At 48.7% G+C, this 13,236-nt stretch overlaps 1 protein-coding gene across 4 annotated transcripts; it reads right to left on the reverse strand.

Annotated features, from left to right (window-relative positions):
• Positions 1-371: 371 nt before the first annotated feature.
• On the reverse strand, positions 372-12,776 carry DEFB1 (defensin beta 1). 4 transcript variants are annotated; one of them, XM_027122523.1, is made up of 4 exons: positions 12,611-12,719; positions 7,334-7,616; positions 935-1,236; positions 372-830 (listed from the first exon to the last, which is right to left on the reverse strand). In XM_027122523.1, the coding sequence occupies exons 2-3, from the start codon at positions 7,509-7,511 to the stop codon at positions 1,088-1,090; spliced, it is 327 nt and encodes a 108-aa protein (XP_026978324.1). In that variant the 5' UTR covers positions 7,512-7,616; positions 12,611-12,719; the 3' UTR covers positions 372-830; positions 935-1,087. The 4 variants fall into 4 exon arrangements, with proteins under 4 accessions (XP_026978324.1, XP_026978325.1, XP_026978326.1 ...); XM_027122524.1 differs by having other exon boundaries at positions 372-833; XM_027122525.1 differs by lacking the exon at positions 12,611-12,719 and adding an exon at positions 10,126-10,586.
• Between the last annotated feature and the right edge of the window lie 460 nt (positions 12,777-13,236).

Here is a 13,236-nt window from a genome sequence, read left to right on the forward strand (position 1 = left end):
GTAATGAACACTTGCCGTGTTCCTGTTACAGAGAACGCCCGAGTAGCGGTTAGTGTGCACAGCATAATGGCATCTCCTCTGCCTTTCCCTCACAAAAGAGGGGTGTGGCGTCTAAATGCATCACTGGGGGATGGGGGCAAATTTTTGGGGGGTGGGGGCTGTGCCACGTGGCTTGCAGGATCTTAGTTCCTTAACCAGGGATTGAACCTGGGTCCGGGGCAGTGAAAACGAGGAGTCCTAACCACTGGACCGCCAGGGAATTCCCCCAAAGTTTTTCTAATGTTTGATTTTTATTTGTGCTTGCAATTTATCGAAGTGGAATGTGGAATTGCTGTTGCCTGATGAAGGAGAGGACAGAAGCACACGGATCATCAGGAGTTGTAAGAAATTTATTGGAAAAAAGGGAAGGCAGCTCCCTCTTCCCCATCAGTGGGTGTCTACAGGCCTAAAGGTGCAGAAATGATGAAAGGCGGGGCAGTGGTCGTAGAGGATGCTTTTCTAAGTGACATGTAAATAGACCACGTGATTGTGCTGGAGTGAAGAATGGACACCCGGGAGCCCTACTATTAGGCCTACAGAGTGAAATAGGAATAGCTTTATGGTCCCAGCGAAGGTTCTCAAATGCTGAGGTTATCCAACCCACAACCCACTGCCCCCGGCCCAGGGAGGAGAAAGGGCAGCGGTTCTGGCCTCTGCAGATGGGCAGGCAGCTGAGACCGCTGAATCAGGGGTGAACTTCTGCTGGGACAGAGGGAGGCCTGAAGCTGTGTCATCTCGTCATCAGGTGTCCTTAGTCTCACGTGGACCCCCTGCATCCCTCCTGTGTAGATCTGCTGATGAAACAAAGTGGCAGTGAAACAGGTCACAGCCTAGTCAGCATCCCCCAGTCCCATCCTGGACAGGCTTTGTGGCTCAGCCTGTCTGCCCTTCTGACCTTCATACTTTCTGAACTTCTTCTAAAAGGAGACACAAGACTCATATTGGTCTGAAGGACGTACGCCTCGAAAAAACCTTCTTTTATTCAAACAACAGTTACAAGTACTTCACTTGGCTTCTGGGTCCCCTCTGCCCATGCTCCAGCCCAAAGTCAACGGATGCAGCACTTGGCTTTTTTGCCGTAACAGGTGCCTTCAATCTTTTGGAATAGCGGGCAGGAGGAGAAGTTGCAGGTCCCCCCTTTCTTGACACATATGTAGTGGTCGGACCTCTGGCCGAAACCCGTAAGCAGGTTAACACCTATGAGAAGGGAAAGAGAGCACTTCAGACTCCGGGCTTGCAGCCACAGGGACTTCAGAACACTCGGTGAAAGCAGAACAGACAACCCTTTGCAGAGCACGTCACAGGGGTTTCCCTTCCAAGAGCTTTGCACTCAGTTGATCTGTGAGGCTGCTCATGAAATAAGGCATCTAAAGAGACCCCTCCGTCCGAGGTCTGTGCCAGCTGTGGCCAAACAGTGGGCAGCCAGAGATGAACAGCAGGGTTCTGAGCGGGCTTTCTCCTGCCCAGGGAGCTTTGGTGTACAGGGAATTCACGTTAGTCCCCAGATAGGTATTCGACCACTTTGTACTGTTGCCATCCTCTGTTTCAGAAATGCAGAAGCATCTTTCGAATTCCAGGAGCATTCCTGAACTTTCCTTTTACTCCTGTGCTGTTTAGTTACATCATTCCCTCCAGCTTGAATCCCTGCCCACCCCCCACCCCCACCCCCATCACCGTGTCTGCTGCAATCTATGATCCTTTAATGTCAGGTTAAAATTATAGCTACTCTATAAAGCTTTCATCATTTTCCCAGTTGGAATTTATTTTGTCTTCCTCTCCGTCACAGAATCTCATAATTTGAAGACCTCTAGACTCGTCTTCCACTGTATCCAGCAGAAAAAGCTGCCCTCTGATACCCCTGGCAAGCAGCTATCTAGCCATTATTTTGTGTCTCTCTGTTGCCAGGTGTTATGGCCTGAAACCCCCCCACAATGTTCCCCCCCCATTCATAGTTGAAGCCCTAAGCCCCCGAGGACCTCAGAATGTGACTGTATTTGGAGATGGGGCCTTCAAAGAACTGATTGCGGTTAAAGGAGGTATATGGGTGATCACTAATCAATAGTGTCCTTGTAAGAAGAGGAAATTTGGACACACAAAGGGACACAAGTGATGTGTCAGCACAAAGAGGAAAGGCCGTGTGAGGACAGAAGGCGGCCCTCTGTCAGCCGAGGAGGGAGGCATCAGGAGAAACCAAACCAACACCTTGATCTTGAAGTTTTACCGCCCAGAACTACGAGAAGCGAGCGTCTGTTGTTTACGCCGCCCACCCTGGAGCAGACACCCTGGGAGACAGGCATCTAATCTCTGCCTGCCGGACACTTGGTTTTCATACTGATGGAAACTGTCCTCTCAGTAACTTGCAGCTAGTGGCACTTTTCCTGCTTTATACAGGCAAGTCTAAGCACTCTTTCAGAAGGCTGTCCCATTTTCAGTCATTCTGCTGCCTTAAAAGTCTTCTTTTTCTCATTTTTCTCAGTGTCTAGTTTCCAGACACTTCACAACCCTGTTCATTCTCCTCTGGATGTGTTCAGTTCATGGATAGACTTCCTTAAGTTTGAGGCCTGAAATAAACACAAAATACTTTAGACGTGTCCCGTCTACCAAGAGCAAAAAGAGGCTTCATCTCATTTTGTTCACTACAGAGCTGTGCTGTGCAATGTGGTGGCCACCAGCTACGTGCGGTGACATATTTTAATTAATTGAAACTACATCACCCACATTGCAAGTGCCTGATGGCCACGTGTGGCTAGTGGTTACTGCACTGGACCATGCAGCGGTAGAATATTTCCATCATCACAGAACATCTCATTGGACTGTGTTGCCATGGAGATGGAAGGGCATTGAGAGACACGCTGGTCCCACCCGTCCGAGGGAAGCATCTTAGGCCAAGGCCACATAGTTGCTCACACAAAACACAGTCTCCTGATCTCCAGCCTGTGTTCTTTCTATACATTGTATTGGTTCCTGCCAAGGCTGTTCAAGATTGTTCCAGGTTTTAAAAGCCTCACCACAATATCGACCTCCAGTAAGATCATAGTCAACTAGACTCTCTCAATCTCCAGTTCTAGCTTTTGTTGCTCTTCATTGGAAGATGTCAGAGCTGGAAAGATACTCAGTCCAACCCCTGCTGCAAGATTGAATCCTTCCTTCAGTACGTCCTCCAAGTGATCGTTATTAGGAAGATGGATCAAGCTAATGAATGTGAAAGCCCTTTGAAATCAGAAGGTCTACACTTTCTTTTTCTTGTTGTTGTTGGTATGTGTGTGTGTGTGTGTGTGTATTTATACCAACATTTAAATATATGTATATTTAATGTTATATTTACCCTTCCTTTTGTTGGGTAAAGAGGAGACCCAAATACAACCAACTGTGGCTTTTTAGAGCCCAGATGGACCTCAGAGCTCAACTACTTCCACCTCTCTGTGATTCTCTCCCTAGATGAAGACGCTGAGGTCTGGCGATGCCCCCCAGGGCATGCAGTTGGCCACAGGCAGAGCCAGGACCAGAGGTAGATCCCATGACCCCCACCAGTTCTCACTCCACCTCTCTGCTAGTGAATTATGGTGTCACCACGCTCAGCAGGAACTCATTTCTGGCGTTATCTTTGAGTATCTAGTACATTATCGAACCCCAAAGAAATAGCAACATATTTAATGTCAGGGTACTTTGGTTACATACCTTGTTCTAGAATGAATTTGTGTGATTTTTAGCAAAGCACTCAAACTTTCTGAGCCCCAGCTTCTCAAATTTAAAATTGAGGAGACTAGATTATGTGATCTCATCCATTTCTAAGATCCTGAAGCTGGTCATCTTTCCTTTGGTGGGGAACTAACACGTTTATGGTTGCATTTAATCCTCCAAGGAATGTATCACTTTTTCCTAACTTACAGACAGGGAAACTGAGGCCCAGGGAGATTCAATGTTCCCATAATCTAATCAGCCAATGATTATATTATCTTAATAGATGCAGAAAGATATTGGGAAAAAAATCAACATTGATTCATGATTTAAAAAAAAAAAGCTCCTAGCAAATAAGAAACTGGAGGAAACTTCCCTAATCTGATAAGGAGTACCTACAGAAGCCTACAACATACAGTACAGTTAATGGTCAAGTATTGAAAACATTCCATGAGATTGGCAATCAGACCAGCATAACTGCTATTGTCATTATCATTCCACATTGTACTTGAAGTACTGGCCAGGGGGATAAGAGAAAAAAAAAAAAAAGGTACAAGGCTTGGAAAGGAAGAAATAAAATTGTCTCTATTTGCAGACATTATGATTATATGTAGGCAATCCAAAAGGAATGAACAGGCACATTTAGCAAATTTGCTGAGATCAACATACAAAAAAGAAAAAATGAATTTTACTTCTGTATATTAGCAACCAACAGAAAAAAGGAGATAAAATAAAAACACCATATAGAAGAGCATAAAATATGCCTAGTTATAAATCTAAGAAATTATGTGCAATACCTCTATCTATAAAGAATACAGTATTTTTTTGAATTTAAAGAGGCCCTAAATAAGTAGAAATACTATGTTTAAGCACTGGAGGATTCATTATTTTTAAAATGTTAATTTTCCCCAAAGTAAGCTGCAGATTTAACCCAATACCATAAAATCCCAAGAGATTTCTTTCAGTGAAACTTGATGAGCTGATTCTAAAACATATATGGAAATTCCAAGGACCAAGAATAGCCAAGACACTCATAGAAGAGAAGGCGGGAGAATTTGCTTTACTGGATTTTGAGACTAATTACAGAGCCACTGTAATTAGACAGTGTGGTGAGGATACGAGGGCAGACAAATACAGAAGCAGGACAGCAGAAAGAGATACATGCATATGTGCAGAGCTGAAGTAGAACAACAGTGGCTCCGCAGAACAGTGGAGAAAAATGGTCTTCTCAGTGGGTGGTTCTGGGACAACTGGATGTTCATAGTGGAAAAAAAAACCCTTTACTCTTAGCTCGGACCATACGTGCACACTAAAAACCACTGCCAGATGGTTATAAGCCTAAATGTAAAAGGAAAAACAGTAAGCCCCCAGAAAATGGCACTGAACACTTTCTTCATGCCTTTGGGGTAAAAAAAGATTTCTTAAGGTACAAAAGCGCTAACCCTAAAGGAAAAGATATGACACGTTTAACCACATTAAAATAATGTGGAAAACCTCTGCTTAAGGAAAGTTTCCATTCAGAGAGTGAAAAATTAAGGCACAAGGTAGGAGAAGATATTTCTAATACTTACAACCAACAAAGAGCTTCTATGCAGAATATATAAAGAGCTACTACAAATCATTAAGAAAAGACAGATAATCTGATAGAACATATGGGCAGAAGACAAACAGGTACTTCACAAAAGATATCCAAGTGGCCAGTAATTATACACAAAAGTACTCAACTTATTATTTATCAGGGAAATGCAAATTAAATCGCCAATGCTATGCCACTCCTCTCACCCGATGGCTAAAATTTTAAAATGATTGACATTATCAAGCGTTGACGTAGATATGGAAGAACAGGTACTTCCATTCATTGGTTGTAGGAGCGTAAGTTGATATATACGCTTTTGGAGAACAGTTTGGCATTATTCATTAAAATTCAGTAGTATAAGCACATGCTACGACCCAGCAATGCCACCACCTCTTGACACGTAGTCAGTTGAAATGTATACACAAACCAAGCTATATTATTCAGCATGAATGTTAACATGGTAAAACTATAAGGAATATGGGAAGTTATGACCATAAAAGTCAAGTGATGATTGCTTTTGGGGGAAGGAGGGATTTGTGACCGAGAAGCCTGGAGGAGAGCCTCTTAGGTGCTGGCCAAGTTCTAGTTCTTGGCTCACACTGTGGTTACAGGAGTGCTTGTTTTATAATAATTCATTAAATTATACATTCGAGTTTTATGTACTTTTCTGGATACATGTTATATTTTACAATTAAAAATTAAAACAATAAGAGTTGCTTTTGAAAAGGTCTTCCGTGTATTCCTAGCACTGTGGGCCTCCTGTGCTATGTGCTGTGTACACCCTCTCCCATCATGCCTTGGTCCGTTTCCGTCCACTCCCCGGGCATGCAAGCTCCTTGGATAACTCACAGCCCCGCTCTTCTCCTCCCCTTTCCCAAGAATGATAGTACGTCTCTAGACTTGCGCTCATTCTTATCTTGGTCCTTATTCAGCTGGTCTGAGAAATACAGTCCAACACATCATGTGGCGGCCTCTGGAGCGCCGTGAACCAGAGGAACATGGAAAAGAGGGAGCGCGCTTATAGGTAAGAATGAAGGATAAGGAGGGGTGAAGGGAGCAGGCCTGTTAGGAAAGCAGGCTTGTACCAGCTTCTATGCTTGCCGTGAAAAGAGAGACTCTCAAATACTACACAGTTATTAGGCCAATTATAGCTGGACTCTTAATAATCCCACCCAAGTGCAACTACAACACCAACTGTTTTTTAAGTCAACTGTAATAATACGTGTTGGCTGAATGAAGGGCTGTTGTGATTAAGTAGCAGGAAATTAACTAGAAAATAAGTACCAGTGGGTCAGTCCCAGAAGAAAATGAGAGGAAGAATGTTCATGGCAGTGAACACAGCAGGGGCTTGACTGTTACAGAGTCATCAGGAAATAAATCTGCCTGAGGGACATGGACAGCTGTCAGTGCTGCGGAGACGGGACACAGCCTGTGCAGGTCAGATGGTGGAGGTTCAAGGAAAAGGGCAGGTGAAAAAGTCTACAGAGAAGAAGATACATTGGAAACATGGGGGGATCTTTGGACTTTATATAAAAAAGCCACGAAAATAAAATTTCTTAAAGAGCCTTTCAGAGGGACAGGAGCGGGGAGCTCTGAGATTGGGCGTGTGGTCCTCAGGCCACGGGCAGCGGACCCTGTTCCCCGGCACTCTCCTCTGAAGTTGGATTGACAGTATACAGTTGGAGGTGCAAGTGAAGTTTTGGAACAATGTCAGAAGGGAAAATTGGGGAGCTTTTGACTAAAATATAAATTTCTTGTCCTAAAAGACCACCAGGCTAAAGCGGAGTGAGGTGCCGAAATGACAAGGGTTTTGGAGAAGAAGAGGCCTGAGCTCTACCCCCGCCGGGACCCCTACCCCCTGCCCTGGAGGACTGCACCGCATAAGCAGCAGAAAAGCACAGGCGTGGAGAAAGTCAGGAGCCAGAACAGCGTTGGCGGCACCCATGGATCTGAGATGTGAGAGGAGCAGACACAGACAGAGGTCTGAGGATCCATAGGGTGAAATCCGGATTTGCCCGCGCTGGCCGTGGGGTCCCACACCTGTGGTGATGCATACACGGACTTGTCCGTGGGAAGCGACGTGAGACTGGTCGTCTCGGAATGTGGGCCTGGGCCAGTCAGCTGGGCTCTTTCCCCAGTCAGGACAAGGTGGCTGGTTGGCAGTGTGCCAGGGGAAGGGTTGCCCACGAGTGAGTGGGTTCCCTCCCATTGCGGACATTACAATAGAGGTCGCTTGTCCACTTAGGAGACGTGCTGGTGGCTCAGGCGGTCAGTGGAGGCCAGAGAGGGTCGGACTTCACCTCTGTGGATCTTTTCAAGATATCTGGGGAAGAAATCAAATATATACAAGGCACTCCTGCAAAACAAATAACAGAACTCCAAACCAAGTGAAAACTCAGGGCCCCTCTTCCACAGACGGGTCACCCATGACGTCCCTGTTCCTAGAAACACTTGCCGGCCACTGATAACCAGCAGTGCCTCCTATTAAGGTCATGAAAGCTTTAAGTCACTTCCATCTAGATTATCCTTAGGATAAATTGATTTGCTGGTGACGTATCCAGAGGTCTCTGGGAGGTGTGGGAAAAGAATATAGGAGCTCGAGTCAGAGCTGGATTCGAGTCCTTGGTATTCGCGGGCTGAGTATTTGAAAAGTCAGCCTCTCTGAGATTCCCTGCAAAAACCATCTCTAACGTGGGGATAAGAGTCGTCCCTGCATGACGGATGCAGATGCTGGGGACACTTAGTGAGATGTTTTCGGAGTTGCTCGTGGCACTATGAAGTACCACAGTCGGTGCCGTGTGACCGGCGTTTCTGAGGATGACTCTGTTTCCCCTGCATTGCTAATCGGGTGCCTCTGTCGGGTCTGCTTCGTAGGAATCAGGGGCTTGTGTCTGAGGCACCGGAGAGCGTGTTTTTCTGGACGGGATCCGAGGCCGTAGCAGGCACATTCCTGGTGCTGTTGCCAGAGTTCTGCGAGGTGGAAGGAATTCGGGCCAGCAGGTCAGAGTGACACACTCTGCGACACTCAGGTGTGAGCAGGGCCAGGTGGAGATCCAGGGTCACAGGACGTTGGGCTGGGACTTGTTTTGCCTCATCCGTCACTTTAAAGGTGAGGAAACAGAGGCCCAGACTCCCGGGAATGCACGTGGTATCCGTGTCCGGAGGGAAAGGAAAGAAGAGGACTGAGGATTGGGCCATGACTCTATCAGTGGCATTAATTTTGGTTAACTTGCTGATCACCTGGCAAAAGCGCAGCTGTGGGCCCTGTTTACAGGAAGACCGTCCTCACTGTCCCCCTGTATCTACTGTCCTCTCCTCTGATCAACCTCCACGTGGCAGCAAACCAGTCTCTTTTTTAAAAAAATTTATTTATTTATTTATTTTCGGCTGCATTGGGTCTTCGTTGCTGTGCGCGGGCTTTCTCTAGTTGCGGCGAGCGGGGCTACTCTTCATTGCGGTGCGTGGGCTTCTTACTGTGGTGGCTTCTCTTCTTGCGGAGCACGGGCTGTAGGTGCACAGGCTCAGTAGCTGTAGCATGCAGGCTCAGTAGTTGTGGCTCGTGGGCTCTAGAGTGCAGGCTCAGTAGTTGTGGCTCGTGGGCTCTAGAGTGCAGGCTCAGTAGTTGTGGTGCACGGGCTCTAGAGCACAGGCTCAGTAGCTGTGGCTTGTGGGCTCTAGAGTTCAGGCTCAGTAGTTGTGGCTCACAGGCTCTGGAGCACAGGCTCAGTAGTTGTGGCGCACAGGCTTAGTTACTCTGTGACATGTGGGATCTTCCCGGACCAGGGCTCAAACCCGTATCCCCTGCATTGGCAGGCGGATTCTTAACCACCAGGGAAGCCCAGCAAACCGGTCTCTTAAAGAAGCCATTTCTGATTCTGTCACTCGTGGGTTTAAAACCCCCCGGGGCTCACTCGCACCCAGATGCGTTTCCTGCTGCCTCAGCCCTCACTGGATCTGCCCCCGCATCACCATCCTGGCTCCTCTCTGCTCCCTGGCACGCTCTGTGCCTTGAGCGGCCTGCAGTGTTGCAGCTGAGGGCCTGGGAGTCCCTGCTCTGCTACCAGTCATGTGACTTCATTATTGTTATTTACCCAGAAAATGGGAATAATGGTTCTTCCTCCCCCACGGGGCCACTGGGAGGACTGAACTAAAAGCGAGAGCTATGGTTTTCTATTTCTCTTCATCTCTAGGCTTTCACACCAGCTATCCTTTCCGTCTGCTTTGTCCTTGACTTCTCTCCTTTCACTGGTTTCGTTAATTCAGGGCTGCAAATCCAGCTGCCCACTGCAGCCAGGCGGGTAACACAAATCTGTGAAGTGGGCTGAGGTGAGGCATTAGGGCCCAGTGGGGTCTGCAGTGACATGGGGAGGGAGTCCCGTCTGGAGGCACAGCCGCTGTTTAGTTGCAGCTCACTGTTGCCATGTAGGAATGTTGCCACATCTTTTGTGTTTTTAAGACAAGATAACACTTACACACTGCTGTATTTAAACTGGATAACCAACAAGGACCTACTCTGTAGTACAGGGAACTCTGCTCAATATTATGTAACAACCTAAATGGGAAAAGAATTTGAAAAAGAATAGATACATGTATATGTATAACTGAATCACCTTGCTGTACACCTGAAACTAACACAACATTGTTAATCAACTATATTCCAATATAAAATTAAAAGTTTTAAAACTTTTCTAAATTTTAAAAAAGAGAAGATAAAAATCAGATTTTCTTTTCTTTTTTGTTTTTTTTTGGTGGCATATCCTGACTGTTAAATGTTGGGAGGAAATTAAAAGAAATATTTATGTGAAAGTATCATGAACACCAAAATGACTTACAATTTTCCGTCCCTTAGCTTCCTCAAGGCCAGGTCAGCTCTCACTGTCATGTGTTCTCCTAGCGTCCTGCACTTAACAGCATTTCACAACACGGTTGCCATTAGTTAAGTAATTATGTAATCGGTTTTCTCGTCCCGCTCTGTTTCTGGAATGTGTAGAGATGAGACCCAGGGCTGTGTTTCCTGGCGCATCCCCTGTTCCTGGGCAACACCTGCCCACAGCAGCTCTTAACCAAACACTCCTTGAATCAGTGAGGGAACAACGTCAACCTGTCCTGATTTCTCAACACGTCGGCTGGGGTCCCATCCAGCTGATGCAGGGACCTGGGTCGCCTTGTCATTGTGACATCGTTCTGCATTCACAGAAAGACCATTTGAATAAGATACAAGTGGGCAACCCGTATTTTTTTTTTTTTTCTGACAGATGAAAACTGCTAAAGGGAACGTCAAGTCTTAGGATCTCCTGTAGTGACCTCGATTTCCCTCAGCGTTGCTGAGCAGCCCCCGCTCCCTCCCTGCAGTGACCCCGCAACTGTGCGGCCCACGGGCAGGGTGGGTATGGTAGGGGCGGCTGCAGCAGCTGCGACAACCCCTGCACAGCAGTGAGGACGCAATGACCAGAAGCGCAACCGGTGCCTGAGGGTAAAGAAGAGACCTGCGCTGTGGCACCGGGGGACTCAGGCTGGGGGCACCTGTGTGTTCCAACGCGGAAGACACCTGGGGCTCTTTCCACCCAGATAACAGCATCCAGACAGCACGACATCCCCCAGAAAACACTCATGTCGAGTTTGCCCTTGCCTGTGGCCCTCTTTTAAGATGCAAACGTCTTGGGACAGTAGAGGCACTGCAGAGGTGGTGCTTGCCGTGCAAGGACCTCGGCCGCTCGCAGCCTCCCAGCGTGAGCTGGGAGGTGGAGGGTGGGTGCTAATCTTGCCTTTCTAGAAGACGAGCTGGGGTCAGCAACTGGTCCTGAGGGCCCCGGTCCCCATCCTGGGAATCCATTCACTGATAGTTCTGTCCAGACAGGGCCTGCCTGGCGTCGGAGGACAGCGTCTTAGCTGATCCCGCGTGCACTAAGTGCTGCACGATGTTAGCTGATGATTCACGAGTGATTAGTAAGTTTATCTGCTCCTGCACATACCCTTGGGGACACTTTCATTTTCTCAACTCTGCATGAGATGCTCGTAATCATATTTACATGTCATAGACTGAAAAGAGCTCTTCACGTTAACAGAGTGACTTTCAAACATTTTGAGTGTACCTGAGCTGCAGTAAGAGATTTTGCACGGCTACTCAGTACCAACACAGACGCAATGAGATGAGTGTGATCAAACAGAGGAGACGCTGACTGCGTGGCATGCACTGGTATTTTCTATTCTTTTGAGAAAACAAGGTTGCAACTCACTAAATTAATTTCTCCACCTCTCTTATGCATTCCACCTGGAAACCTTAAAACTCTGCATTGGAATACCTCTGAACCCAGTTGTCCGAGGGGAACACTGAGGCACCCCTGGAGCAAATTAGGCACGTCTGCACACTAAAATGATGGCCTGGAGAAAAGCACAAGTGGGTCTTTCAGAGAATTCCAGAGCTCTAACACTGTTAGAGCCACCTGCCACAGCGCGCTCAACTCGCAGATGCGGAAACTAAAACCCAGAATGTGAGACTCGCTCAAGATCACTTAGTGAGCGAGCGACGGGGCTGGGGTAAAATGTGTCCCGATTCTGCCAGAAGAGTCTCACCTTCTCTTACGTCAGGGGCACTGCTGCCTTGACCCAGGGGAGCTGGGCCTGCCACAGAGCTCCCCTGCTCTGCACTGGGGAATGGCCCACCCTGGAGGATGTGAACCGATTTCTCAAGGAAGGTGGATCTCTGCCTGCCTGCACACAGGTGAGTCAAGGATTCCAGCTGAGCTGGTCTTGTGGGCGGGGCGGGAAGCATCTGCTTGCAGCAGGGCACCTGGGAGAGCCCACCCCGGGACCTGGAGAGAGATGGCGTGGCAGCCTGCACCTCTCGGCTGCCTCGGACCCTGACCTCTCAGGGTGAGGAGACGTTCTGCAGAGGGAATAGGTGATCCCCTTCCCCATAGGATACTTTCAGGATGCCCGAGACAAAGACAGGGCTGGGAGGTGCTGGGAGCTGCCTGGCGTGGGCCTCACATCCTTGCCAAGTGCAGAGGGAAGGGAGCCCTAAGGGACAGACAGAGAGACGGGAGTCTGGCCCTCCTGCAGCTCGGCTGCCCTCAGGCACCGGGGAGAATCGGCCTGGGGATGCTCCAGGCAGGCGCGCTTGCCCCTAGCGGCCGGGATGGCCCAGACCCTGCAGGCTCGGTAGGCTTCTGCCCACGGCCTTCTGCCCCCAGCAGGCCGCTCGGCCTCGAGGATGCCTTCCTGCTGATCTGTCCTGGGGACACAGAGGCCGCTGTTCTTAGACTCAGCCCCAAGTCCCAGCCCCGGGGCGGGCGCTGCAGCAGGTCCCCAGCTCACCTGTGGCCAGCTGTGAAAAGAGGAGGCCGAGAGTCAGCAGCAGCAGGTAGAGGACCCTCATGGTGGTGGCAGGCGGCCCGGATCCCCGGGGAGGGCAGAGGCTTCTGGGAGGCTGAGCTCTCAGAGGCTTCCAGCGGCTGCAGTGGCACTGTATTTATAGGGCTAGAGGATTGCACAATCGCACATACTGATGAAGGGTGGTGTCGCAATCCTTAGAGTGAAACGCTAAGAAATAACCCTTCACGGCAAGCCCTGAGTCAGCCGGGAGTCACGTGGACACACTTTTCTCCGTCTGGCTGCAGCTGGACCCAGCTCTCGGCCTGCAGGCGTGGAGGCAGTCCTCCGGTTCTGTTTTGAGTCTCAGCTGGGCAGTTCAGCTGCCGTTCCCAGAACAGGAGCTCCTGCTAGAACCCCTGTCGCTGGGATGGCTCAGGGAGCCCCGAGAGGCGGCCCCGGGGAGGCACTGAGCCTGGTGGCTGCCCGGCTGCCATCCGGTGTCAGGCCCTTTAGCTGATGAGACCCCAGACTTCACCCTCTTCCCTTATAAAAGCCGAGCCCGTCCTTTTAACCTTTAGGGATGGAATTTTCATCAGGCCCAAGGTTGACGAATACTAGCCTTTTGAGCT

The sequence above is a fragment of the Aethalodelphis obliquidens genome, unplaced genomic scaffold, assembly GCF_003676395.1.
Source record: "Aethalodelphis obliquidens isolate GAN/ISIS:26980383/991018 unplaced genomic scaffold, ASM367639v1 scaffold25, whole genome shotgun sequence".
Classification (NCBI taxonomy): domain Eukaryota; kingdom Metazoa; phylum Chordata; class Mammalia; order Artiodactyla; family Delphinidae; genus Aethalodelphis; species Aethalodelphis obliquidens.

Excerpts from the sequence above, each read along its gene's own strand:
- DEFB1 (XM_027122523.1), bottom strand. The coding sequence starts at position 7,511 with ATGTCCGCAATGGGAGGGAACCCACTCACTCGTGGGCAACCCTTCCCC. Across the intron at positions 1,237-7,333 it reads CCGTGTATGCATCACCACAG|GTGTTAACCTGCTTACGGGT; the intron begins GTGTGGGACCCC and ends CCCTTCTCATAG.